At 37.8% G+C, this 25,138-nt stretch overlaps 1 protein-coding gene across 1 annotated transcript in view; it reads right to left on the bottom strand.

Annotated features, from left to right (window-relative positions):
• LOC309843196 (uncharacterized protein) overlaps positions 1–24,376 on the bottom strand; it is a 271,304-nt gene extending 246,928 nt beyond the window's left edge. The window contains exon 1 of the mRNA XM_082688549.1: positions 23,797–24,376. Coding sequence (XP_082544675.1) covers positions 23,797–24,121 — 325 coding nt within the window. The 5' untranslated portion in view covers positions 24,122–24,376. The remainder of the gene's footprint in view (positions 1–23,796) is intronic.
• Positions 24,377–25,138: the final 762 nt, after the last annotated feature.

Below are 25,138 nucleotides of genomic sequence, written 5' to 3'. Positions count from 1 at the left end.
GAAAAGTAAGGGGCCTAGACAGTTCTCAAACCAAGGCAATGCCTGAAAATCTGCTGTATAAAGCTATAAGGTTTGGGATAGAAATGAGTAATACCAGAAGTAGACTTTGTGTTTTCATTTTTATGACCATTTTTGTTTGTTAATTGATTTTTTTTCTCATTTTCATTTCTCTGCCCTTTTGCTTCTTATACCATGTGGCCTTCTTATTCATGTGTTGAGTAATTCACCTTACTCATGTGTTGAGTAATGAACATTTACTGAACACCTAGGGCACAAGGAAGGCAGAGATGGTCAAGATCTGATTCCCAGCTCAAGGAGCTCAAATTCAAATGGAATGCACACGAGCAGTAAGTCATCTCAAGGCAATGACATACAGGAATAATGAAAATATAACCAAGATGCTAAAGGAGCAGATAGGAATAACTACTATATTTTCCAGGGGCAGAGAAACACACTGGAACAGTCCCTCAAAGTGAACAGTATCTTGAAAGATGAGAAGAATTTTTCAAGGTAGACAAGGGACATTAGAGGTAAACTGTAAGATCCCAGTATATGCTAAGAACTGTAATTAATGGTGATAAAAATTACAATTTTAAGAGCTAACATCTACCAAGCATTTGTTATGTGCTATGGAATTTAGACTTTATATTTCAAAGGAAAGGGAAAACAATTTTTCCTACTATTTAAAGTATTTCCCATACCAAATCCCCAATTCTTATTTTTTTAATTTACATATCTTTTGCTAAATTAATGCCACTGTTGGCACCTTGATACCATGATGCCCTCGAATAAAAATTTACCTCAAGGCTATGCATTTAGCAATTTTTAAACTGCACCTTTCAGTTTAATGAAAAAGAGAAAATTATTAATTATTAACAACTATAAGTTATAATAATATAACAATACATTTTAGGAGTCTAGTCTTTCTGTTTATAAGGCATCTCAAATAAAAATTGCAAATAAGATGTTAGCTATTGGAACCATTACCGATTTAACTTGCTCTTTCTCTGACATAGTGAAAGGGTAATATTTATCACACTAAGTATATATTATAATCTTCTGTTGATAGTAAAAGATCAAAGATTACCTTGCATCAAACAGAATTATGATGCCATAACATTTTATCTTGTTACAGCTGATATCAATCACTAGGTGACAGTGAGCTGCAGAGCAGATTTTTTCAGTCAATATCCCTGACAAGCTCAAACATCTGAAATACAGCAACCAACTTATTTGTACTTTGGTTGTGAAAGTAAAAAGGTAGCATAAACAAATAAGGGGCTGATTGTTAATACAAAACATGCTGCTAAATAACACTTGGTTTCTGAGCACCTAGCTAGTACTCTGACCTAGAACCTCATCAATAGAGAAAAATCAGTGTCAATAAAAGAGAAAGTGGGGCATTGTTTTAAATGGGGCTATAAGAATGGTAACATCTTCGATCACAAGATTAGGGCAAAGACCCCCTCTTGATGTAACTCTCTGGAGACACATATATTCCCACTCTTTCATCAAAGAGCTATACTAGGCTCTGAATAAAGTCACAAATCTCCCAAGCAAATCCTCTTTCTCAGGAAGGGTCACAGCCTCTCTCCTACATCTATTTTGAGTTATAACAGTGCTTGTTCAATGGCTAATCTGGGCCAAATTTTCCCCTTTCTTGTGATTTTGTAACTGCAGAAGACTTTTCCTCCCTTCTCATTATGTTGATGGTTTTGCCTTTTAGAGAAAGATAGAGCAGGGCCCTTGAGTTTTTTGTAATGTTCAGTGTGCACTCAATGTTAGCAAATACTTAAGCTATAGAAAGGAAAACACTGTAGTTGTAAAATCTTTGTTTATCTTCATATGTAAATTTTATAGACCACTGATCCATGTAAAAAACTCAAGACTATATTGATTCCTTTGTCATACCTGCTTCTTTCTTAATAATTTTTTTAAACAGAAAGACAGAATTTTTAAAAAGTGTTTTATTATAAATCCAAAACTAACCATTCTAAGGCCTGACTGGATAGTAAAATATTTAGCATTTGGAAATTGTTATATCATTTACCTTAAAAATAATAGTTGCCTACCCCATGAATCAAAATCATTTGCCTGAAAAATTTTCTCTTTTTACCTATGTCAAGATGCTCATATACTACATCATAGAGAAATCTTCCCAAACTTACACAGAAAAACCTTCCCAAACTTGCAAAATTATTGGATAGGGGCATTCATTTTCATGCAAACTATATGCATATTCATATAAAACAGTCTGAAAAATGTATCAGATATAATTAGCATGTTTATGAATCTATTTGCTCTGCTATTAAGTAACAAATTTGTAGTAACCATGGCAACTGCAACATCACGGGCACAAGTTCTATTTTTGTAATATGAGTACCTTTCTTAAAGCAACATTCATGCTCAGACTCTACATTTTCAAAATATTAAAAGAAGAGTTTTTAGAACATTTCATCTTTCATTATGTAAAAGCACATTTTATATTTTCAGTTTTAAATTAAAATCAGTTTCTTTTTTGTTGTATGATATCTATGTGTGTGTTTGCCAAAAATAATATTTAAGTGTAAAGGAAAAAACATGAGATATTAGGGGCATGTTAATACCTATGTTTGTAGGACTGTTATCTTCTTTTTTTTCATTTTTAAGGATTGCTACTTTTAAAATTCCATTTCATTTGAAGCACTAAAAGCTTATTCATTTTCCATTTTTTTTAAATGTAAGTCATATACAGATTTCCCATTTGATTTTTATTTAGATTTTTTATTCAGTCTTAGTCATTATGTTTTATCAAAATCTAAGTAGTAACATTTTTCTTCACAGTCAGTTTGGGGAGGTATTTTGGTTAATGCTTTTGTTAAAAGAAATTAGTTGAACTATTACTTGTTCTTATCATCTTAAGTGCCATCTCTTATAGACACATCACCCTGGGCATTTTATGTAACCTTCCCAAACCTCACTTTGCTTCCCTGTAAAAGAGAGATAATAATAATATCAACACTACAGGATTATTGAGAAGGTAAAATCAGAAAATGCCAGTGTAGTGCACATACTTTCTTACTTCTTTTAAAATTGTAATTCTACATTCAAGTGTATTTTATTCTGAAAATCAAATCTAATGCTGAACTTAACAGTTTCAAATAATACAAACCCTACAAATATCTGATTTCTGTATTTTCTCAAAAAGTGGCAGAAGTAAAATGGATGTTTGAGGAATTGGGGTAAGAAGATTGGATAAAGGAAGCAAAACTCTATGGGGGCTTGGGGGCGGTGCCTGGGTGGCCGAGTGGGCTAAACCTCTGCTTTGGCTCAGGTCATGATCTCGGGGTTTTGGTATCGCGCCCAGCATTGGGCTCTCTGCTCTGCGAGGACTTTGCTTCTCTCTCTCCCTTTGCCCCTTCCCACACCTGTCTCTATCTCTCTCTCAAATAAATAAAATAAAATAATTCTGGTGTAGGTTTGAGACCTAAATCGGTTTCTCACTAAGCCTTTTTTCTCTCAACTGTGAATGGGAATAAAACTATCTATTTCTTTGGATTTTTACGTGTATAAATGTTATATAAAGCAGGCATCATACTCTATGACATAATAATAGTCAACAACCCCACTTCGTTTTAAATAGCATTGACCTGAAGAAGTAAACAGATAGCTTTAGAGAAGCTAAGAGGTTCAATTTGGCCTCTCAGCTATATGTTTGAAAAGAGAAGGAAAAAAAAAACTGTAAGGGAATTTCACTAACAAACTCTGGTTGAACTAGGACTTAACTGATTAAGAGTGGCTTTAGTCTGAGCAGGAAAGGTACACTGTGGTCCAGATGGAAAGACTTTACTCATCCTGCAAAGGGGCTGAGTCTAACTAGAAGGAAGACAGTGAACAAACTCAAAAGGCAAGCAGGCCAGTGATATGGAACCCGGGCTGGCCAGGGAATGGAGAAGCCAGGAAAGGGAGAGTGAGCCTGCAAATCCGTGATGTTCTTCATTTACCTATATGGTCAACACTACACTAACTAGTCAATTAAAAAAGTGCAGCCCCATTCTAGCACACCTTCCTCTCTTCTAACTTCCTTCATAGTACTTACCACATCGGAACATGCTACATAATCTACTTATTTATCATTCTTAGATATTATCTGTCTCTACCAGCTAAGATATAAATTCTAGACTGCTGTGTCTTCAATGCCTGTTGGACACTGAGAAAATATCTGTTCAATGAATAAAGATTTGGCATCGTACTTGGCACAAAGTAGACATAGAATAAAGATTACTTGTTATAACTGCTATGCTTTTTCTTTCTATTCATTTTTTTCTCAAATTGTGTAAAATCAGGATCTTCCTAAAGCTACTGATAATGGGAATAAGGAAGATATGCCTCCATCCTTTTTAGGAAAAAGAACCTAAATTTGGTTAGATCAATTACCTAAAAAAAAAAAATAATAATAATAAACATAAATACTACTCTCATCTTCAAAAAAACTATACTCTATGGCATACTGGCCACAAATTAATCCATTAGATTATTCAGTTAAACGAATTTAGTTGTTAAATAAAAATTATAACAAATATCTAAACTGGATGATAATTTGCTAAAATGAGTCTCATATTAACCTGTGGATTTCATACACATTTTTATCTCTTTAAGACATGTCGTTATTCACAAAAATAATTTGAGAAGTCTATCTCTTCTGCTGTATAATAACCCCAAGGCTGAGTTGCCACTTGAGAGTAGCTGCACATTTTAACTGATTTGTTATCATTTAGAAATTTAGGAAGAGAATTAATGATGATGGTAAGTATAAGTAATAATCTTTCTCACCAATGCAGTAGACATAAATTCACTCTAGTCAAAGTCAGCATTTGTCAAGCTGACCTACCTTGTCTTATGTTCTGGTTATATTTCAGAGGCATAGAAACAGTAGTAATTTGCTGAGCAATAATGTAGTTAGGGATGAACTAAACAGGACCTAACAATCTTCCTAATGACGGAAGGTACAGACTGTGACAGAAAGGGGAAGGAGCACTCCCTATATCTTATGAAGAACTGGAAAAGCGATTGTGTGGTAGGGCACATCCCTAACAGTTGGTGACAAAATCCAGATTAGATAAACCATTTGGTTGTATCTTAGCAGACTCCTTATGGGAAATTTAGAAAGAAAAATTTTAGGGGTGCCTGGGTGGCTCAGTTAGTTAAGCATCTCTGCCTTTGGGCTCAGGTCATGATCTCGGGGTTCTGGGATCAAGCTCTGCATCAGGCTCCTTGCTCAGTGAGGAGCCTGCTTCTCCCTCTCCTTTTGCCCCTCTTACCCACTTATGCACTCTCTCAAATAAATAAAAACTTTAAAAAAAGAAAAAAGAAAATTTCACTCTCATTTTATATACTACAGACAATGAGGAAGATCTGGAAGCTTGCAGAACTATTTCAGTTGTCTCAACAGATTTGTACATTGGCTAGAAACTATGCATCATGATGTTTGAAAAAGATTCTGTTTAGTTATGCTGTACAGTCAACTCCTCTAATAAAAATATTTGAAATGCATCATGTCTCCACTTAATGTTTATTCATTCCTTCTAGAGAAAATATCTTGTTAGGGGTAAATTAGAAAATAACAGTATACATTGTGAACAATTAGCAGTTGCAAAGATAATGTTAACCAATGAATAATCAAAGCACAAAGGGTTTTACAGACAGGTAGAAAAATTGGCTTTAATTCCTTCTCATGCTGTGGTGAAGACTGTTGCCACAATTTCCACCCCAGTAGTATCATAGGTAGGTCCAGCTATACTCATTTCCTACCCTCTCTTCTTCCTTGCCTTTAGATGGAGCTTCATGACTTTTCCTCTCTGACAGAATGTGAGCAAAAGTTATTACTCTGTGTAAGTTATACCACTTCCAAGCCTGGCCCATAAAACTCTCCAAAACACACCTCTGGGTTCTTCCCTCCATCCCATGGGTAGGAATGATGATGATTTCAAGTATCAAGCATTTAAGATGGTATTACTATTAACATGGGTCCTCTAAATATATTTATTCCTTCAACAAATATGTACTGAATGCTTCAGATGGGCTAGGTACTCTATGGTTCTAACAATTTATGTAGTTTAGTTCATTAATTAACCAAAATAATTTAAATATTTCAATAAATTTCAATATAAATTCAATAAACCATATCCTCCAAAAAAATGTGATTTTATAACATATTTAACCGAGAAATAAGTGATGTAATTTATTTTATTTTTTTTTTTTTTAAAGATTTTATTTATTTATCAGAGAGAGAGACGGGGAGAGAGCAAGCACAGGCAGACAGAATGGCAGGCAGAGGCAGAGGGAGAAGCAGGCTCCCCGCTGAGCAAGGAGCCCGATGTGGGACTCGATCCCAGGACGCTGGGATCATGACCTGAGCTGAAGGCAGCTGCTTAACCAACTGAGCCACCCAGGCGTCCCAATAAGTGATGTAATTTAAATTGGAATATGAAAGATACGAAACTGTCTCTATAATATAATTCTAATTTTGTTTGATGTTATAAGGGTTGTAGAGGCTCTCTCAACACCTACTTGCTTCCACAGCAGAGGTTCAAAATCTAAAAACGACCTGTTCTAGACCCACTTGTAGCTGGGGCCTCACATGTGATGTGGATTCCTCTTTGATTTGATGGAGTTATACAGAAAGCAAGAGAGAGGCACGGTAGGAGGCACCCATTCAGGTTGTGGGTGTTGATCAGGGTAGTAGCCAAAGATGCCACAACTAGCAGTCATGAGGAAAGCTTTCTAATCTGCAGTTTCCTGATGACGGCAGACAGAACAGTCCTCTTGGTTCTGCTGTGGTATTATGTCATTTCTGAAAACTTAGACTTGAGACTATTTTTACAACCCTCCAAAAATTGTGATCTACCTATTTTATATAGTAAAGTAGTTTGTGCTTAAAACTATATAAAATGGTGCGTGTGTGTGTATGTGTGTGTGTGTGTGTGTGTGTGTACATTGGTATTTCTGAATCCTTAAAGGTTTCTTAAAACAATTTCTGAGTCTGATTCATAGATCCTTGCAATTATTATTATTTTGATTATATGCAAAAAACTGATTCTCCCCAAATATTTTAACTTCAGATTTAATATCCTAGTTGCTCCTGAGATTTTTGTTTAGCCATATTTTAATCTTATGATTTTGATAATATGGAATCACTGAAATGTTAACTTCTCTGAAAATGCTGTTACATAAAGTATTTATATTCACATTAGCTATGCTCCAAAAACATGTGACTTGGATGTTTTTATGATTCTTAACAAAAAGCATTAATATAAATTGTAAACTCCAAAGATCAGGGTTGGTGTTGGTCCAGTAGAGTCATATTGATTGAACGTTCTAAAATAACAATTTTAATTTTTAAAAAATCTCATGTTTTTCTAAAAACAAAATATTCCAGAAACTGTTCAAACCATATATTTAGATACTATATGTGTATAGGATTTCTGTACCAAAACATATTAGTATTAGACAGACATTTTTAACGCTTACATCATTTATGGTTGGGGTGCCTGGGGGGCTCAGTCGGTTATGTGACCAGCTCTTGATTTTGGCTCAGGTCAGAATCTCAGGGTCATGGGACTGAGCCCAGCTTCAGCCTCCATGGTCAGCAGGGAGTCTGCTTGGGATTCTCCCTCTCCCGCTGTTCCGTCCCCCACCCTCGGCCCGGCTCATGCACATGCATGTACACACTCTCTCTCTCAAATAAATAAATAAATCTTAAAAAAAAAAAAAAAAAAAGATGAGACAATGTATTGGCTTTCCTAGTACCATCATACATACTTCTTAACTTTAATAATTGGAAATTGATAGACCCTCAAAAAAGTAAATAGTAATAATAATATTGATGATGATAATGATCAATTCCTTTTAAATAAAACACAAAACCTCTCAACGGCCTCTACTTCCAAACTTTCTACGATGGGCTTAAAAGAACTGATGTATAGGGAAAAAAGTTACATAATTCATGACTATATAAAATATTATTTAACTAAAGTTACTTTTATCCCATATACACCTATTACAGTAATCCTGTCATTTGTGTAATCAATGCATATGAATTGTCTACTCTGAAGCTGTCATAACCTTTGCAGGTTATGCAGTGGTGCAGAGGATAGACACAGACTCATGGAGCTGGCAGGCTAGAGGGTGAGCCAAACAATAAGAAGATAACAGATAAATATCTACTTGCAAGCTCAGAAAATGTAGACAAGGTGCTGCGATAAAAGGTAACAGGCCCAAATCTACTTAGACAGGATGGCCAGGAAGGGCTCCAGGGGGACTTATCAGACTAGCAGTATTCTGGGGGATGCACAGCAGCCAACCATACAAATATGCAAGGAAACCCCGTGAAAGGAACTGGTCTTGTGAAGATCCTCAAGAATCAGTTAATTTGAAGTGTTTAAAGAAATAAAATGTTATTAAACTAAATTAAGTTAGAGCATAACAAATTATTATGTATATATAATTATATGTACATACAGTATGAAATATTAAGTCATAATACAATTGACCATGAGGTAAAATTTCTCCTCACTCAAAAATGCTAAACTTGCATGGAGAATGTAATTTTACTTTTCCTTTGTCCATACGTTTATTTGATAGGTGAGATAATCATGGAGTTAAAAACAAAACAAACATAAGACCTCATTAATTTCTCATGAATTTTTATATGTCATCTGTCTATAGGAGAGTGGTGGTAGTGGGCAAAGCTGAGGGCCTTACTAGTCTCCCTCACTGCAGGATCCAAGTGGAACAGAGAAGCTTCCCAGGCAAAAAGTGTGGTGCATTGCGCTCTGTGGTACACTGCTCTTAAAACTTCCATGGAGGACACAACACTTCTGCTCCCATTTTCTTCCTTTCCTTCTTCCTTCCTTCCCTTCCTTTGTCTTTTCCTCCTTTCTTTCTAAGATTTTAGGTTTTCAAGATTTTATTTATTTATTTATTTATTTATTTATTTATTTATTTAGAGATTGTGTGCGTGTGAGCCAGGGCAGGGAGAAAGGGAGAGAGACAATCTCATGAATCTCAAGCAGACTCTGTGCTGAGCTCAGAACTCAACATGAGGCTCAATCTCACAACACCGAGATCATGACCTGAGCTGGAATCAACAAAGACAATGCAGTCAGGACTAACTCCATGTGCCCTGAAGGAGAATAGGAAATGTATATTGAACAGCCCTGATTAAGTCTGAATAATGGCAGAGGGAAAGAGGAGGGATGGGAGAGAAAAAGGGCAGGGGAGACAATGATTATGATATTGTCATGAGAAAGCTCAAAATAAAACAAACATTCAGTTCAAAATGAAACATTAGGTTTTTCCATTTAAGGGGAAATACGTAGCTTTGAAATGGGATGAATAAACACAAATCTCTAATGGTTGATATTTTAATTTCATTGTGAATTAGCTGATTTTCTTCTTAACTGTTTCTTCTTGAACTATGTAACTTCTGTTCTAAAGCACCAGCGAATAAAGGCTGTTATCACCTGGATAATATACTGTCTTTCTTAATGACTTTCAGTCTACTTCCACTATGCTCTTTTGAGGGAAGACAAGGTCATACTCCTTGTCACTAGTTTGTAGTAATTACCCAAATATTTTAAACATTTTGTTAACATTGCACAAATATTTTGCAATGTGTAACTATCTACCTTCAACAGAGTTTTATTCTCTTCCTTCAATATTCCATTCCTTTGCTTTGATCAGAACTGCTCAGGAAGAGAAGAGGGTCACTGATGCTTTGGGAATGTTTGTGAAGTACACCCTTTACGGTTCAGTCAGGACTGATCTGGCTGCCAGCTCTGCCAGGAGATGAAGTCCTATAGTGGCTCTCAGTCCAGGTCCCTTGCCTAAGACTCATTTCCTGTGCCCATCACTATTGTTTGCCTATCTTATCAACTGTGATGTGACTACCATTTACTCAAACATTCTTTTATGTATATATAAATATGTTTGTATATGTATGCCTATATAATCCATGCAATTATAATTCATTTAGTTAACGTAGTCTACATGAATTTAAAACAGAATATAATATCTAATTTTTTTGCTATGATGGAAATGCGTTTTTCAAAAAACCTTTGTTGAATTTAATTGACTTGTGACAACTTTTGTTTTTCCTAAAATAGAAATGCCTTTTTCTATTTTTGCACGTGATTAAGTAAACTATTGTTTGTTATAGAAAACATAAGATCCTACCACCCAGTTACAACCACAGTAAGTAAATTAATGTATCCAAGCTTCTAGATAATTGTCTATTTATATATATATATATATATTTTTTTAATAAAGATAGTACCTTACTATGCATACTGTTCTGTTGCTTTCTTTTATAATTTAAAAAACATATCACATGTGTAATTCAGGGGATTGAGATCAGTCAAGCAATCTGTGACAAGTTGCTCTTTATCTCCTCTTTAAGAAAGCTTCCAGTAATAATTCCTGATGCATTCCAAAAAAAAAAAAAGCCAAATTTATCACAAGAGCACAAGAAGAATTCTGATTCCTATATGATAATGCAGCCATAAATCTTCAATTTTTCACACTATGTCCAAATGCCCATATATGCCAACAAAGAGAATAAGTTAAACCATTCAAAACTCAGGCCTATAGAATAACTAGGAATTTTAAATTCTGTGTTGGTACAGAAATAAATACCCCCAAATCTAGCAGAGGTAGCTTCTGAGCCTACCTCAAGCACAGGCCGCATAGACAACAAAAAAGAAAGATGCATGAGCTTTTAGAAGTAGAATACAGACAAAACAACCCCAGAAAGAGAATGTCTAACCTGGAAATGAGGAACTATAAAAACAAATCTGAGATCTGCTGCATCAGAGTACCACCCACTGGGAAACCAAAAGGAAAGATGTAAAGTGCCTAATACTAGAAGTAGTACCCTTGGGAAAGCACCATTTCTGGCAAGAAAATAAAAAACAGGATTAAAGAAAATTAGTATCACCATATCAAAAGAAGGAAGTACTCTTGAACTAAGAAACCCCAAAAGCCACCCAAATGTATGTTCTCTGTATGCAATAAAGTTTATTTCTGGTCTAAGAAAATCAAACACATTTGGGGCGCCTGGGTGGCTCAGTGGGTTGGGCCTCTGCCTTCGGCTCGGGTCATGATCTCAGGGTCCTGGGATCGAGCCCCACATCGGGCTCTCTGCTCCGCGAGGAGCCTGCTTTCTCCTCTCTCTCTGACTCTCTGCCTACATGTGATCTCTGTCAAATAAATAAATAAAATATTTTAAAAAAAAAGAAAATCAAACACATTTAAAATTTTAAAAAAGGTAATGTCAAACAACAACATTCACATATGACTACTATACAAGGAAAATAGAAAATGCACATGAAAATATTTTGGTTTATGTTCTCCTTAACGAAACTACAATAAAACAGAAGGAAACCGAATTAAATATCCTTAAATAAGAATTTACATATTTATTACATATTTTATTAAAACTTAAGTCATATTTATAAACTTCAAATCAGAAACAGACAAAATATTATAAAGAATAAGTGAGAATTGACAAACTGAAAGAAATGTATTTCTGAAAAGATAAAAATCATCGTCTTAGAAATAAAGACTAATTAAAGATGCTCAAGGGAGAACATATTCAACAACAAAAAATAGATTATAAAGGATATTGGAAAAATGCAAGCATAGAACTATGTCAATAAAAACAAAATAAAGCAGAACATAATCAGAGAAAACATCATTAATATATAAAATAGATATAGGCATCTAACAGAAATAGTTTGATCCCCTGGGGGGATGGGAATGGAATATAATATATAACATTATAATCAAAGAAAAACACCTGGGGGAAAAAAAAAGACTTGACTCCCATATTAAAAGGGCTTACTCTGTACCTGGGAAAACAAATGAAAACAAATTCTAATAAAACTAGTACATTTTAGCCTTTACATTTTAAAGGTAAAGAAAAATACTCTAAGCCTAGGATACACATACACACATCTATATATAAATACACACACACCTATATAACTTTCTCTATAGAAAAATAGATAAGCAGATGAAGGTGAGTGTTTATAAAATGTTAATAATCGATGAACCAAGGAGAAGGATATAGGGATGTCCACTGATGTTCTTTCAAATTCTCTGTGGGACTAATTTTTTAAAAAGTAAAAAAAAGAAAAATCACTAGTAACAAAAAAGGAAAAGGTAATGAACACATTTTTTACATAAATAATTTACTAATTTCCTACATAATATCATTATTTTAATGGTTGTACAGAATTCTTCTAAGGATTGTTATGTTGCTTTTTTAACCAATTGCTGGCAAAAAAAAAGTAGTGAGCCTGGGGCACCTCAGTGGCTTAGTCGGTTAAGCATCTGACTCTTGATTTCAGCTCAGATCATGGTCTTGGGGTCAAAGGGTTGAGCTCTGTGTTGGGCTCTGTGCTGGTAGCAGAACCTACCTGGGATTCTCCTCCATCTCCCTGTGCCTTTCCCTTCACTGTGCATGCCACACAGTCTCTAATAATTTTTTAAAAAAGAAAGTACTGAGACTGACTTTTAAAACAATTCCAGAAAAGGAGCATCTGGGTGGCTCAGTCGGTTAAATATTTGCTTTCTGCTTGGGTCATAATCCCAGGGTCCTGGAATCGAGCGCCACATGGGGCTCCTTGCTCAGCCAGAGACTACTTCTCCCTCTCCCTCTGTCTGCCACTCCCCCTGCTTGAGCTCTCTCTTTCTCTGTCAAATAAATAAATAAAACCTTAAAAAAAAATTTTCCAGAGAAGATAACCTAAAAAACCGTTTTCACAATACCAACATGAATAAACTGAATATGATGTTCTTGAAAGAGGAAATGATATTTGCTATATAAATTTGTTTGTTTTAAAAGAATAAATAAGAAAAAGAAAAAAAGTTAGGAAAAAGAGAAAACATACTACTTTATAGTCATGCCCAAAAAAGCAAAAAAAAAGGTACAACTATGGACATATCTGCAAAGATACCACCACTTCCTCTCAGCTTCTTTTTTCTTTCTTTCTTTCTCTCTTTTTCCTACACAAGTAGGTCAGTGTGGGTAGTCGACTGACGGACACAACACTTACGAAAATCTACCACAGAAATCAGTGATTACAGAATATATGAATCCTTCTTCATACAACATATATTTTTAGGGAACAAATATATACCTATAAGCTATAACATAGGTGTCATAGTCATGCACCTAAGGTTCTGTAATATAGTTAATGCAGACATGTGTATAATAGCTATTAACTAGGTAAAGTGTGACATATGACAAAACAGCAGCAGAGAAAGTGCTGTGCAACATAATACAGAGAAGATAGTGGCTACCCCAAACATTGCAGAGAATGCTTGGGAACAGTGATAGGAATGGTTTCATAGATGAGGTGAGCCTGTGGGCATGTCTGAAGTGCGAGAAGGGCTTTCCTGGAGTATTTGAGAAAAGTTCTACAGTCAGTAAAAAAATAAATAAATAAATAAAGTCTCCTAGGCCTTTGAGAATTTGTGGGTGAGTGCAGGACACCATGTACGGCAGCAAATATCCAGGACCTCATCATACAAAATATTGATTGAGCATCCATGATGATGAACCTTGACTGACATGCTCAGATTTAAAAATTTGTCCTTAGGAGACACAGAGCATTGAAGGCTTTGAAGCCGCATGTAATGGCAACATGGTGGTCACACAGGTGATTACGCAGAAAGTAAGGACGTGGTCTCAGTTCAACATCAGATGTCATATCCTGCCTTCATTTCATACACTTGATACACCTAACCAGTGTATCTCTCACACTTGTGGCCCCATGGTTACTGCTTTAAAAACTCATTCCTGATTCAAAGTTGTAACTTTTGGGCACCTGGGTGGCTCAGTCGGTTAAGCGTCTGCCTTCAGTTCGGGTCATGTTCCTGGGGTTGTGGGATCAAGCCCCATATAAAGTTTCCTGCTTAGCCAGGAGCCTGCTTCTCTCTCTCTCTCTCTCTGTGTCAAATAAATGAACAAATTCTTTAAAAAAAAAGTTGTAACTTTTCTTGTTCTTAAGACAATTATCCTTTTGGACACCCAAGTTTTTTCAGAGCAGTCAGATGGCTGCCACACTGTAAAAATGATAGAACAATCAGCCCAAAGCTCTCACACTAAATATACAAATGAATGATGAATAAATAGTTTCCTAAATAGCCAGGTGTTGGTATAGTACAGATTATCCATCACAGAGATATATAAATGACTCGGTTATTCATTTTTCTTTTCTTCTGCATGTTTGGATGTAGAATCAGTTCAATTCAAAGGTTTCTCCAGGCTTCCAAACATTCTTGATAAGCCTGGAAAAGGCACTTACTTAGTCTTATACTTCTTTGCCCCTTTGACTCACAGTGTACTACATCAATAATCATGACTTTATTGGAAGTAAATGTGATTTTCTAGGTCTTCTGGAAAGTATCGTACATTCAGTTGCTGTGTTTACATGATTTCAATTTGAAACCAACCTTTGAATGAATATCCTTTGGTTGAATTGCTTTTAGTGTAGGCCTCATTTGATTTAGGCAGAAAAAGAAAAATCATGTACTAAAAGAGCCAAATTTCCTGCACACAAAAGTAGAGATGTTACACTATTCCTCCCGAGAATTAAGTTCTAAGGTGCGACAATGGGTCAAGACTGTGGACACCTGGGTTATAGTCTCAATTCTATCACATTCATTCATGCAGTCACTCATTCATTCAATAAATATTAAGCTTCCTATGTGGCAACAAGTACTGTCCTATGCTGAAAAGAAAAAAAATGACACTGACCTTGGGAAAAGAATAAAACTTACTTGGATTCGTCCTTCACACACACACACACACACACACACACACACGCCTATGTCTATCTGCAGTCATAAATTAAAATGATCTGAGGAACCAAGTAAGAGAATGTGTGGAACAAGGATGAGCTATGGTAATGATGGTGAGGGGACATGCTGTATGGACAATCTACACCCCACCTAAAAGGTTCCATTTTTCATTTTTCAAAATAAATTATATTGGAGAGAAATCACATTGTGGAGGACCCTATTTGGAGGGTCTCCAGTTTCCTACCCTTAAACTATATGATTTCTAGGACATTCTCTAGTCCTCAAAACCCTTTCATACTTTAAAATGAATGAATAAGTGAGTAAATGCACAAATAAATCAATTTCTTCAGTTTTCTAGATGCCCTTTGTCAAATTCAAATTTTGGCAGGAGTACCTTACTCTGAAGGTTTTTTCTATAGGAATGAAAAGCAAACTTGGAGAAAGTGTAAAAGTGGAAAGGAAAAGGCACCAAAGATACCTCACTGTGCAGGTTTGGTTTAGGCTGTACCCCACCCTATCACTTTCATACTCAGCCTAAACCCAGAAGTACCCTTTTTTTTTTTTTTTTTTTTTAGTATTTTATTTATTTATTTGACAGACAGATCACAAGTCAGCAGAGAGGCAGGCAGAGAGAGAGGAGGAAGCAGGCTCCCTGCAGAGCAGAGAGCCCAATGCAGGGCTTGATCCCAGGACCCTGAGATCATGACCTGAGCCGAGGGCAGAGGTTTTAACCTATGAGCCACTCAGGCACCCCCAGAAGTAACTTTTTAATCACACTAAGATCTATGACATAGATTTGGTGCTAAAGAAGACACACTTTACAGCCTGTGAATTATGAAGTACAGTGCCTAGTGCATGGTAAGTGCTCAGTGGTAGCCACATAGCAACACATGAAGGCCCTTGCCTTGTAATTCAGAATTGGGTTTGAGACCGGGTTCAACTTTTTACTAGATGGGTGGGCTCCAACCAAGGCATTCAGCCTCCATCCCCTCAGATAAATCAGATAAGTCTCCATACCCTCAGAGTTGCTCCACATGGGGTTGCTACAAAAGGCAACAAGATGTGTCAGGTATCCAGCACAACACCCGGCACTTAGCAAGAACTGAAGAAACACTGGCCATGTTGTCAGCATTCATGAAGGCACTGCTCATTTTTTAAAAAATACTCATTTATCTTTTTGGAAATTGATAAAATGGAAGCACATTATTGAAAACAGTATAAAAATTAGTCTAAAAGAAAGAAGACTTACATGTCACTTGTAAAAATTGTTACACATTGAATGGCTCTATGAAGAGTTAAATCAATGTTTTATCTTTCATAAGCCTAGTGAAAACCAAATGGCACAAGAATCAATATGAAACTTAAAAAAAATTTTTTTTTCAGACAGAAAATCTACGTCTATAGTCAAGCACATTTTACACATCAGTGAAAGTTCCAATCAATATTTCTGAAACTTGTTGGCTGGCATAGATTTTCTTTGTAGTTGGAAAATTGTATCCAGTTAAATTGTGAAATGTTTAAACAATGGGACAGAAGAGCTGGTGTAAAAGTAGATAATATTTTACAACTTTGTCATTAGCCAAAGTCCTTAATCTTTTTAAAGATTTTATTTATTTATTTATTTATTTATTTTAGAGCGATTACATTCACACACACGCACATATACACCTGTGCGTGCATGCGAGTTGGGGGGAAGGGGTGGAAGTGGATGGAGAGGGGGAGAGAGAATCTCAAGCAGACAGGGTGCTGAGTTAGGAGCCTGCCATAGAGGACTGTCCTCACAAGCCTGAGATCAAGACCTGAGCCGAGATCAAGAGCTGAGCCGAAACCAAAAGCCGGAAGCTCAACCGACGGAGCCATCCAGGCGCCCCCAACAAAGTCCTTAATTTTGGGTCTTATCTGAACCTAGGGAAATGAATTTAGTTCTTTTAAGTCCTATCTGAGTGTATTCAGCATTTACATTCTATTCATTTCCTTGAAATCAAAAAAGAACATTTTACATATATGTGTGTGTGAAGGCTTATTAATCAACAAACAAGCATTGTATCACCGTTACTTTATTACAAGCACTATTTAAAACATGAATTCTGTTTTTGCACATTGTTCTCATTATTTACTTCTGCATTTTAAAGCTTGGTTAAGACAAAGCAAGATGCTAGGGTATTCCTTGGAGCTGAAGCTTATTATGATGATACTAGAAAGCCACTCCCTCTCTCCTCCATGCACATCCACACCAATCTTTTCTGTGCCTCAAAGCAATTTCTTACACAAGTAGCATCTCTTCAACATACTATTTACCTGAACCTTAAAACTAAATACTGACAGTAAAAATAATCCCTCAACTTTAAAAAAGGAAAATCTTGAAGGTGCAATAATGCTAAGGGGATATATCTCATCTCACCTTGGAATTTATTTAACTTTATTTTGACATGCCTCTTTTCAAAGCGGGATGCATTTCTAATATTCTTTGGCAATATTCTAAGCAAATGACTTTATTTCAATTATATAAACCATAAATAAACAGAAATAAAAGAGATGAATGAGCATTGGTACATGTGAGTGACAGTTGTTAACTACAATTTTCCTTTATTGAAAACCCTCTCTTTGACTTTTGTTCCATTAAGGCTATATCCTAATTATCTCAGTTTCATTCTGCCATTAATAACCTTATTTTCTTGGAAATAGTACTGATGGATGAGTTTTAAATCGTACTTTCACAGTAAGGCAGAATACAATCAAGGGGTTCCCCTGTATAGTTTGTGGGAATACATGTGGAATGATCGCATTTTCTAAATGGTCTTGCAAATCAGACTTCAGCCAAATGTAGTACTCCATTATAAGGGACAGGGGAAAAAATTGAATGTTGGAGTTCAAATTCATATAATAATTAGAAGGGACATTTATTTCAAAATGTGGAGAACTTGACAGTAAGAAAATGACAGAAATTCAGCTCCACGGTGAATTATAAATGTCAAATTACTGGTATGCATGTAAAAAAGTATGTAGCTATTAGAAACCAGACTCTGCATTCATGTGCGGTGCTTCTGCCTTTATCATCTTCTTATATTCCTCTAAGGTGTTCTGTCATTCACTGTCAAATTTCCAGTATAAGATTATAAGACATATGTCAGATCAGTGTCCAAAGCTTTCCAGGTTCTGGACACACCAATGCAGCCCCATATTTTACACAATATTAAGTATATTAAATGGGAAAAGCTGCTCAGTTATTAGAAGTCAGTTACAGAGTGTACTCTAGCATGTGATATCATCTACTCTGAGGAATGCAAAGTGCAGGGGAGGGGGAGAGAGTGTGATTCTATATTGTGTGTGGACTCATGATGCTGTCAGAGTGTCAGCAGGATGAACAATGAAAAGGATGTTAACTAAATTTTGATGTGCAAGAACATGTGTTTAATTTGCAAGATGCTTTGTTTAATTAAAAGGTAAATACCATTTACAATTCCTCTTGCAGACAAATTTAGAGCAGCAACAACACCTACAGAGTGTTCAAATTGCCGACAGAATTTCTTGGATGCATTTGATCAATTAAAAGGGTACACGTTTGGGGAAAAATAATTATTTTTTCCATTTGTTTTCAAATAGAAATGGCTTTATTTTCTATAAACAGATTATTCCTAGAGTTTAATGCCTAGCTAAGTATGGATTTTGAGAACTATAACATTATATACCTAGTGCAGAGAAAATAAACCCGAGGGCTAAAAGTTCCTCTTGTCATTCAACCTCCACTTCAAAAGAGATTTTTTTCCCTTCCTCTCTTCCTTCCCTACACTTCCTTTCCTTCCTCTTTTTGGTCTTGCTGGTTTTCCTTCTGCAGAGAACAAGCTCTAAAAGCTGTATGGTTCTCAAAGACCCTTCCACCCTTCCAGAAAGACAACCTTAATCAAGTCATTCGGGAGCTCCAACATAATTGTTCCATAAGCTCTCTTGGATCTTAAAGCAGATCGAAAAGATTTCAGGTCTCATGTTCTCCTTTATTTAAGATTGCTATTTTTTTCAGTGATCATGGAAGGGACTACGCTGCTGCTTCTTCACCTGGCCTGCAGTCAGAAAGAAAATGGGAGGAGATTCAGATTTCTTTCCTTTTAACTTTAATCTCAGTACTACAGGTAGTATTTTTTTAACCATTTGTCTACAACACAATACTTGCTGTGGTTGTACTTTGGTTTCAGTTATATCTGGAGGCAGGAAATAGATCAGTGACTCTCCCGAGGATCCGACTTAATCATATCCTTGGTTGATACTGTTAAAAAACAAAGTAAATTTAAAGATCTACTTGGCTTCATGCAATAATTCCTGGACCAGACTGAATCCCATCTAGCAAGTAGAAAGGGGGCTATAAAAAATGGAAGGCTTTACAGATAGAAGGGGGGAGAAAAGAAAAGAAAAGGGGAAAAAAGGAAAGGAAAGGAAAGGAAAAAAAAAAATCTAGCAATGAGTGGATTGCTTCAGGTGAGGTAACCTTCTTGTGGTGGACAGAAGGGATCTGTCAGAGAGATCACCTCACTGGCTCTGACCAGGTAATTCCAGACTGTGTGGTTAAAGTAACATTCTTGGGAGGGGATGAAATTGCAATTAGGATAGGCAATAAGTCTTGGTTTGCTGACTCGGGGCTTAGTACAAGAGACTCCATTGTGGATCTGCTCTCTCTTCTTTAACATTACCAAGCATGACATCCAAGCAACGTGAAAGAGAGATTCTGCAAGAGTTCCTCAACAGTTCATAATCCAGTGAGCAAGATTTGGGAGACCCCAGTTAGGGAACTGCCATCCACTAGTTCACGTCAGCCAGGCTGGCCTATCATGTGAAGACCAAAATGTGAAACAGCCAAATCTTATATTATGTTATTAATATACTATACCATTATACTATATTATTAACCATATTGTAACTGATATATTATTGCCTTATTGGATCTCAGAACAAAATAGAAACTAAATTGACAGAAAAGAGTGCAAAAGAAACTTCAGTGGGTAAATGTACTTTCCCCACTTTCATTATCAGACAAAACACTCCTCTCCCTGCCCTGTTCCCTACCCCTTAATTAACTAAAAATGTCCTTCTGAATATCTACCAAAAAGGAACTTCATTTCTTGTTTAAAAATATAACCTTGTTTAAAAAAAAAAAAATGCCCCTCACTAGACATATATGTGAATATAAGACACCTGGCCTTTGGTCCTCATTGTTCAAACTTTGACAAGCTAAAATTCAGATCAGAAAGACAGCAAGGGAGGGATTTTAGGAAGCTGGTATACCCTAATCATTTGGTAAGTTTTTCTTTTCAATGTCCAGTGTGTGTTTTGTTTGTAATGTCCAGTTCTGTTTTCTGGAAAAAAATTGTTGTTGATGAATCTCACAAGAGTTAAACCCAGAATTCTAGAGAATTGAACTTTTTGTATCTTTCCCTTCCCAGTTATTCCAGAGTCGGGAGGACGGGACTACTATAAGAATATTCTAAAAGCGGAAAGTTGAGTTAATCACAGAAACCAATTATAATAGACCCTGAGGCTTCTGCCTTAAATTCTTGGGCTAGTGCTCTCCTGGTCTTTTGGTTCGTCTGCCAGGACAATCGAATACACATATGAAAATACGTCATTTTAAAAAACATCTTGTTGAATAATTTCCTTTTTAATCTCTTTATTATTTCTTTATTCCTGCTCCTGCTCGAGTCTATTTCTTCTCACAGGAACAGAACCCCCAATCATGAAAAGACTCTGGGACAGAGTTATCCATGACCCATGAATGGATCATCCAAGGGGATCCTGCTTACCTGGTGAAGGTCTGCTTTATTCATATACCAATTTACCACCAATGATTTCACTATTTAGCATTAAGGGTTCCCCCAAATTCCTTTAACAGAAGATGTAGAAGAACACTAGCCTGCTTTTGTCTGCTTTGTACAATATAATACATTAAGGGTAGTTTTTAAGAAAATATCTTTATAAGATGTCCTTATAACTATTTTAAGACCAGCATTTGATTTTGTTCGCCACTAGATTATAAATTCAAAAAATTAAGGCCTTTTCCTGGATTGTTTTTCTTTTACCTTTATTGAAGTCCTAATGTCTGGACAGTTGCCAAGTTCATGGCAATAACTAGTTTGTCAAATGAGTGCCTGAATCTCTGACAATCAAATAAAGAAGGAACATGGTCTTAGACTTTAAATACAAAAAGTCTGGGTTCTGGGTTCTCATTCTCCCCCTAACTGGATGAGTGACCTTGAAAATTCTGTATCACCTCTTAAGACAACAATTTATCCACCAGTAAAATGAAAGGATTAGATTAGGAAATTTCAAAAAGCCCTTCAAGTCTAAAAATCTGTGAAAATACAAATTCACACAGACAAGCAAGCTTCATTATATAACATAATAGCTCCAAACTGGTATTGATATTAAGAGTTTTAATGAGAGGTGGGAGGAAGAAAATTCGAACTTGACATTAACAATCATATTCAACTAAATTAAACCTTTGGAAAAATCACAGATCCCCAACATGACAGGAGGCCATGTGGCCAAATAATCTGCACACGAATGATTGAGAAAGCTGAGGCAGACGGGCCGCGGTCCAATCAGTGACTTACGGCAGTTCATCTGGCTTTGGCTGGTGCTTTGAGCCAAACTGAAAATGGAGGAACCTTAAGACCATTTTATGAAGCACATTCTGTACCTGAGCTAACTTTACAACACAGAGTAAATCAGTTCTACACAGTATACTTCAGGGCATTGTCAGTACGTGTTAAAATGTGGATGCCGGTCAAAAATCTCTTGCCAATTAAGATCATATAATTTTTTTGCCTGTTAAAGTGGTCACTCCAGAGAGTTGTTTTGACATTTTTACTGTAACCATTCACAGAGCAAAAAAGAAACATATGAATGGAGATGAAAAGCACCAAAACCTTGTGAGTGTTAAAGTCTTCCATGAACAAAAGCTAGCAGAAATGTAATATGGAATGACTTTCCTAAGGCAGGGTAGGATAGGTCTTGGGGGTGGAGAACACTAAAATTGCACTGAGACAGGCCTTTCAGATATCTTTTTAACGGCTTTAACTGCTTTTCAAGTAAAGCTGATGTAGTTATTTTAGTCTTTTGCCATTTTTATGTCATTTAATTCACCACTGAGAATAGCATTATTTCAACATTTGCATCCTTTCAGTATAAAAAGGTATTCACAATTAACGTGAAAGAAATTTCTCACTGAGAAATGCGAGCTCTGAGCTATTAATGATTTACTGTTTAGTGTTTCAGATAAAAACAAACAAAACAAAAAAACCAAGAATCTTTCTGTGTTTGGGCAGTGTAGTTAAGCAGAATGAATACAGGAGTTAGATTCAAAAGAATCTGGTTGTAAGACCTGGCTATGCACGTCCCGCTACGGTAGCTCAGTCAATTCATTGTCTCAGTTCTCTCATCTGTGAAATGGGGAGAGGGAAGGCATTTTTCAGAACAAATACACCAAATGTTCTCTCTCCAGAAAAGATTACCTTTGTTTTTTGCTTTGAAAGGCTAAAACTCAGACCAAAAATATTACTTTATTACCAGCCTGAATTTAATACAATGAGCATGATCTCTCAAGATAACTCTTCTAGTGCCTGAGTTCAGATCCTTGCTCTTCTGGTTGCCACCTGTTGTCACTTTGGTCAAGTAAATAAAACTTCTAAGCCTTACTTCCCTGTTCTGTAAAAAGAGAAGCTTGTATTACATTATCCATAGGACTACAGGGAGAATTCATTGAGATAATGAAGGTGAAGGCTGCAGTACCTACGAGTTTTGTTATTAGAGCTGCTGTTGTTATCTTTGGAAGAGTTCTAATTCTTTGACCAGCTCAGATCTCCTGGACTGGTGGATATAGGAGAGAGAGATCAGCTCTCACTCCCTAACAGCCTCATTCCCTTCCTTTCACAAATTAGGAGGTCAAATATTGCCATCCATCTGAATATACTGAATAAGAAAACAGACATCATTTTAAAAAACTCTCCTAAATTTTACCTACTATAAACTAATCTCAGGGGCAGTCCAAATCCTTTAGTTTGTTTCTCCAGAATGAGTGTGTGAAGAAAACAGAAGCAAATGGCACTGACCCTTTACTGGACCTATAGTTATTATACGCTTGAACTTATAAAATAATTTTTTTTTAGCTATGCTCCTTCTCCAAAGACAGTAAACATCCAGAGGCAACAGACATTACTGAAAGTCACAATAATAAGATATTATGCCCATCTCTAACTCAAGGTTGCCTGAATAGAATGAAACATTGTGATTTCTAATAACCTTTACCTAAGCACAGAAAAACCTGCCACTCAAGCACATAGCCTATTTCAAGGTTAAACTAATTTCAGAAAGCCATACAGAACTAACTCATAAATTGTCTAGATAAATAAAACAATCTCTTCTCCCGTTGTCTGGTGAAGAAAGGGCGCAGGACACAGGAAACCCACCAGAAATGGCTGTACCTCTCTCTTCCCTCTCAGTAGGGCGATGAAAACTTTTCTGGCCATGCTAGGACTTGAGACTGAAAGTAGGACTCATGTGCAGGTATGCGAGAGATGACTAAACTGAGGGGTATCTTCCTTCCTCTTCTCTCCCCTTTGCAATCCAGTAATTGCTGTAGTCTACAACCTGAAGTATTAGTAAACATTTGCTCCAACGGCTAATGAAATGCTTCCAGAAATATGCACATCAGTAGCCCTCTTCCGGACTGGTAAGTGTGAGTTTGCTTCAGTGGTGTGTGTGTGTGTGTGTGTGTGTGTGTGTGTGTGTGTGTTTGTAAGAGAGAGTATATGTATGTTTGATCCTCATGCTTGCAAAACGTGCTTTCAGAAGCAGCCATGATTTCGTTTTTGGGGGGTGGCCCCTTTGTCTCCCCCAAACCTCAGCCCAGAGGACCAGAGGAGGGTCAGAGAGGGGCGTGGGAAAGGCTGGACTCACACTTACCTCGGAGCAGTCCACAGGTGAGAGTGGCTTTTGGCGCTTTGTTTGATTTGGTTTTCTGTTTCTTTGGACACGCCCCAGCGCTGGGGGCGCCGGACGGTCGAGGTGGGTCAGGGCGGGGCCGCGGCCGCCGGGCGGAGGAAACCTGGAGCGGGGTCGCCGTGCCTGCCGCGTCTGGCCAGCAGGGGGCTCCTTCGCTCTGCCTAAAACCGCGCTTCTGCCGGCTTGGCGGGCTCAGCCCGCAGGGCCCGAGATCTGAGGTGGGTGGTGCATCTGGAGAGGGGAGGAAGGCGAGGGCTCGAGCAAGACCAACAGGGGTGAGCCACATAGTGGGTTTCCCCGAAAGCTCGCGGAGCCTTCTTGGAGCTGCTTAGGACTTGACAAATCCTGGAGAAGTCGACGGTTTTCAGGAACGGGGTCCGAGGCACCGCCTTGCTCCGGCTCCCCAGTCCCGCGGCGCCGTCTGGCTCCGGCCTCGGCCCGGGTTGCCTCTGGCCCGGGGCAGCCTTCCTCGCGAGAGTGTTAGGGGGCGAGCCGAGGTCGCTGGCGGGGGGTGCGAGAAGGGCGGCGACTCTCCACGCCCTCTCCCCCGCGCAGACCGCATCTAGCGCTTCTGGGGCTGCAGAGCGCGGGCCGGCTTGGCCAAGGGAGGCAACGCTTCCTCTACGGTGGTCCTGAACCACACCTTCCATCTGCGGTCCGGGCTGGAGGCGGCTTTCGCTCCCTCGCTCGCCCTGAGGAGGCCCGGTCCGAGCCGCTGCTGGCGGGAGGCGGCTGCTGAAACTAGAGTCGATGTGGCTAAACGGAGCCCTGGCTCTGCTTCGGGGCGTCCGAGGAAAGTGAGCCGAGCCCGGGCCCGGGGCGGCTAGCCTTGCTCCGCGATGGCGCACCGGGCCTGGCGACTGGCGCGCTTCCCCTCACCGAACGAGAGTTTAGCCCCGAGGCCCGCCCGCGAGAACTGGCCTCTGGCGGGCTTCGGGACCCTCTCTCAAAATAACGCGAGCGCTGGGACCTGCCTCTAGATCAGGAAGATACTGTATCTTTCTAAAGGGTCCCTCAGATCTAAGTTGTTTTCATCTGCAGTAGTAGTGATGGCCTTCAATTTGTATAAAGTTACCATCTCTCCCCCAAATCCCCCCATAACCATATACCGCACTCCACCACCGCCCCCACCACTCCCAGTGCATTTGCATTTGAAAACCACTGGAAACAAGCTCTTTCGGGATGAACCTACACACACACACACACACACACACACACACACACGCAAGCACGCAAGCAAGCGCGTGCCCGCCAAGTGGAAACTGAGTTGAGTCATAGGATGCATATGAATAAGATTGCCTGG

This window comes from Mustela nivalis (genome assembly GCF_964662115.1).
Source record: "Mustela nivalis genome assembly, chromosome: 10".
NCBI classification, from domain to species: domain Eukaryota; kingdom Metazoa; phylum Chordata; class Mammalia; order Carnivora; family Mustelidae; genus Mustela; species Mustela nivalis.
This window is presented reverse-complemented; position numbering and strand designations above follow the sequence as displayed.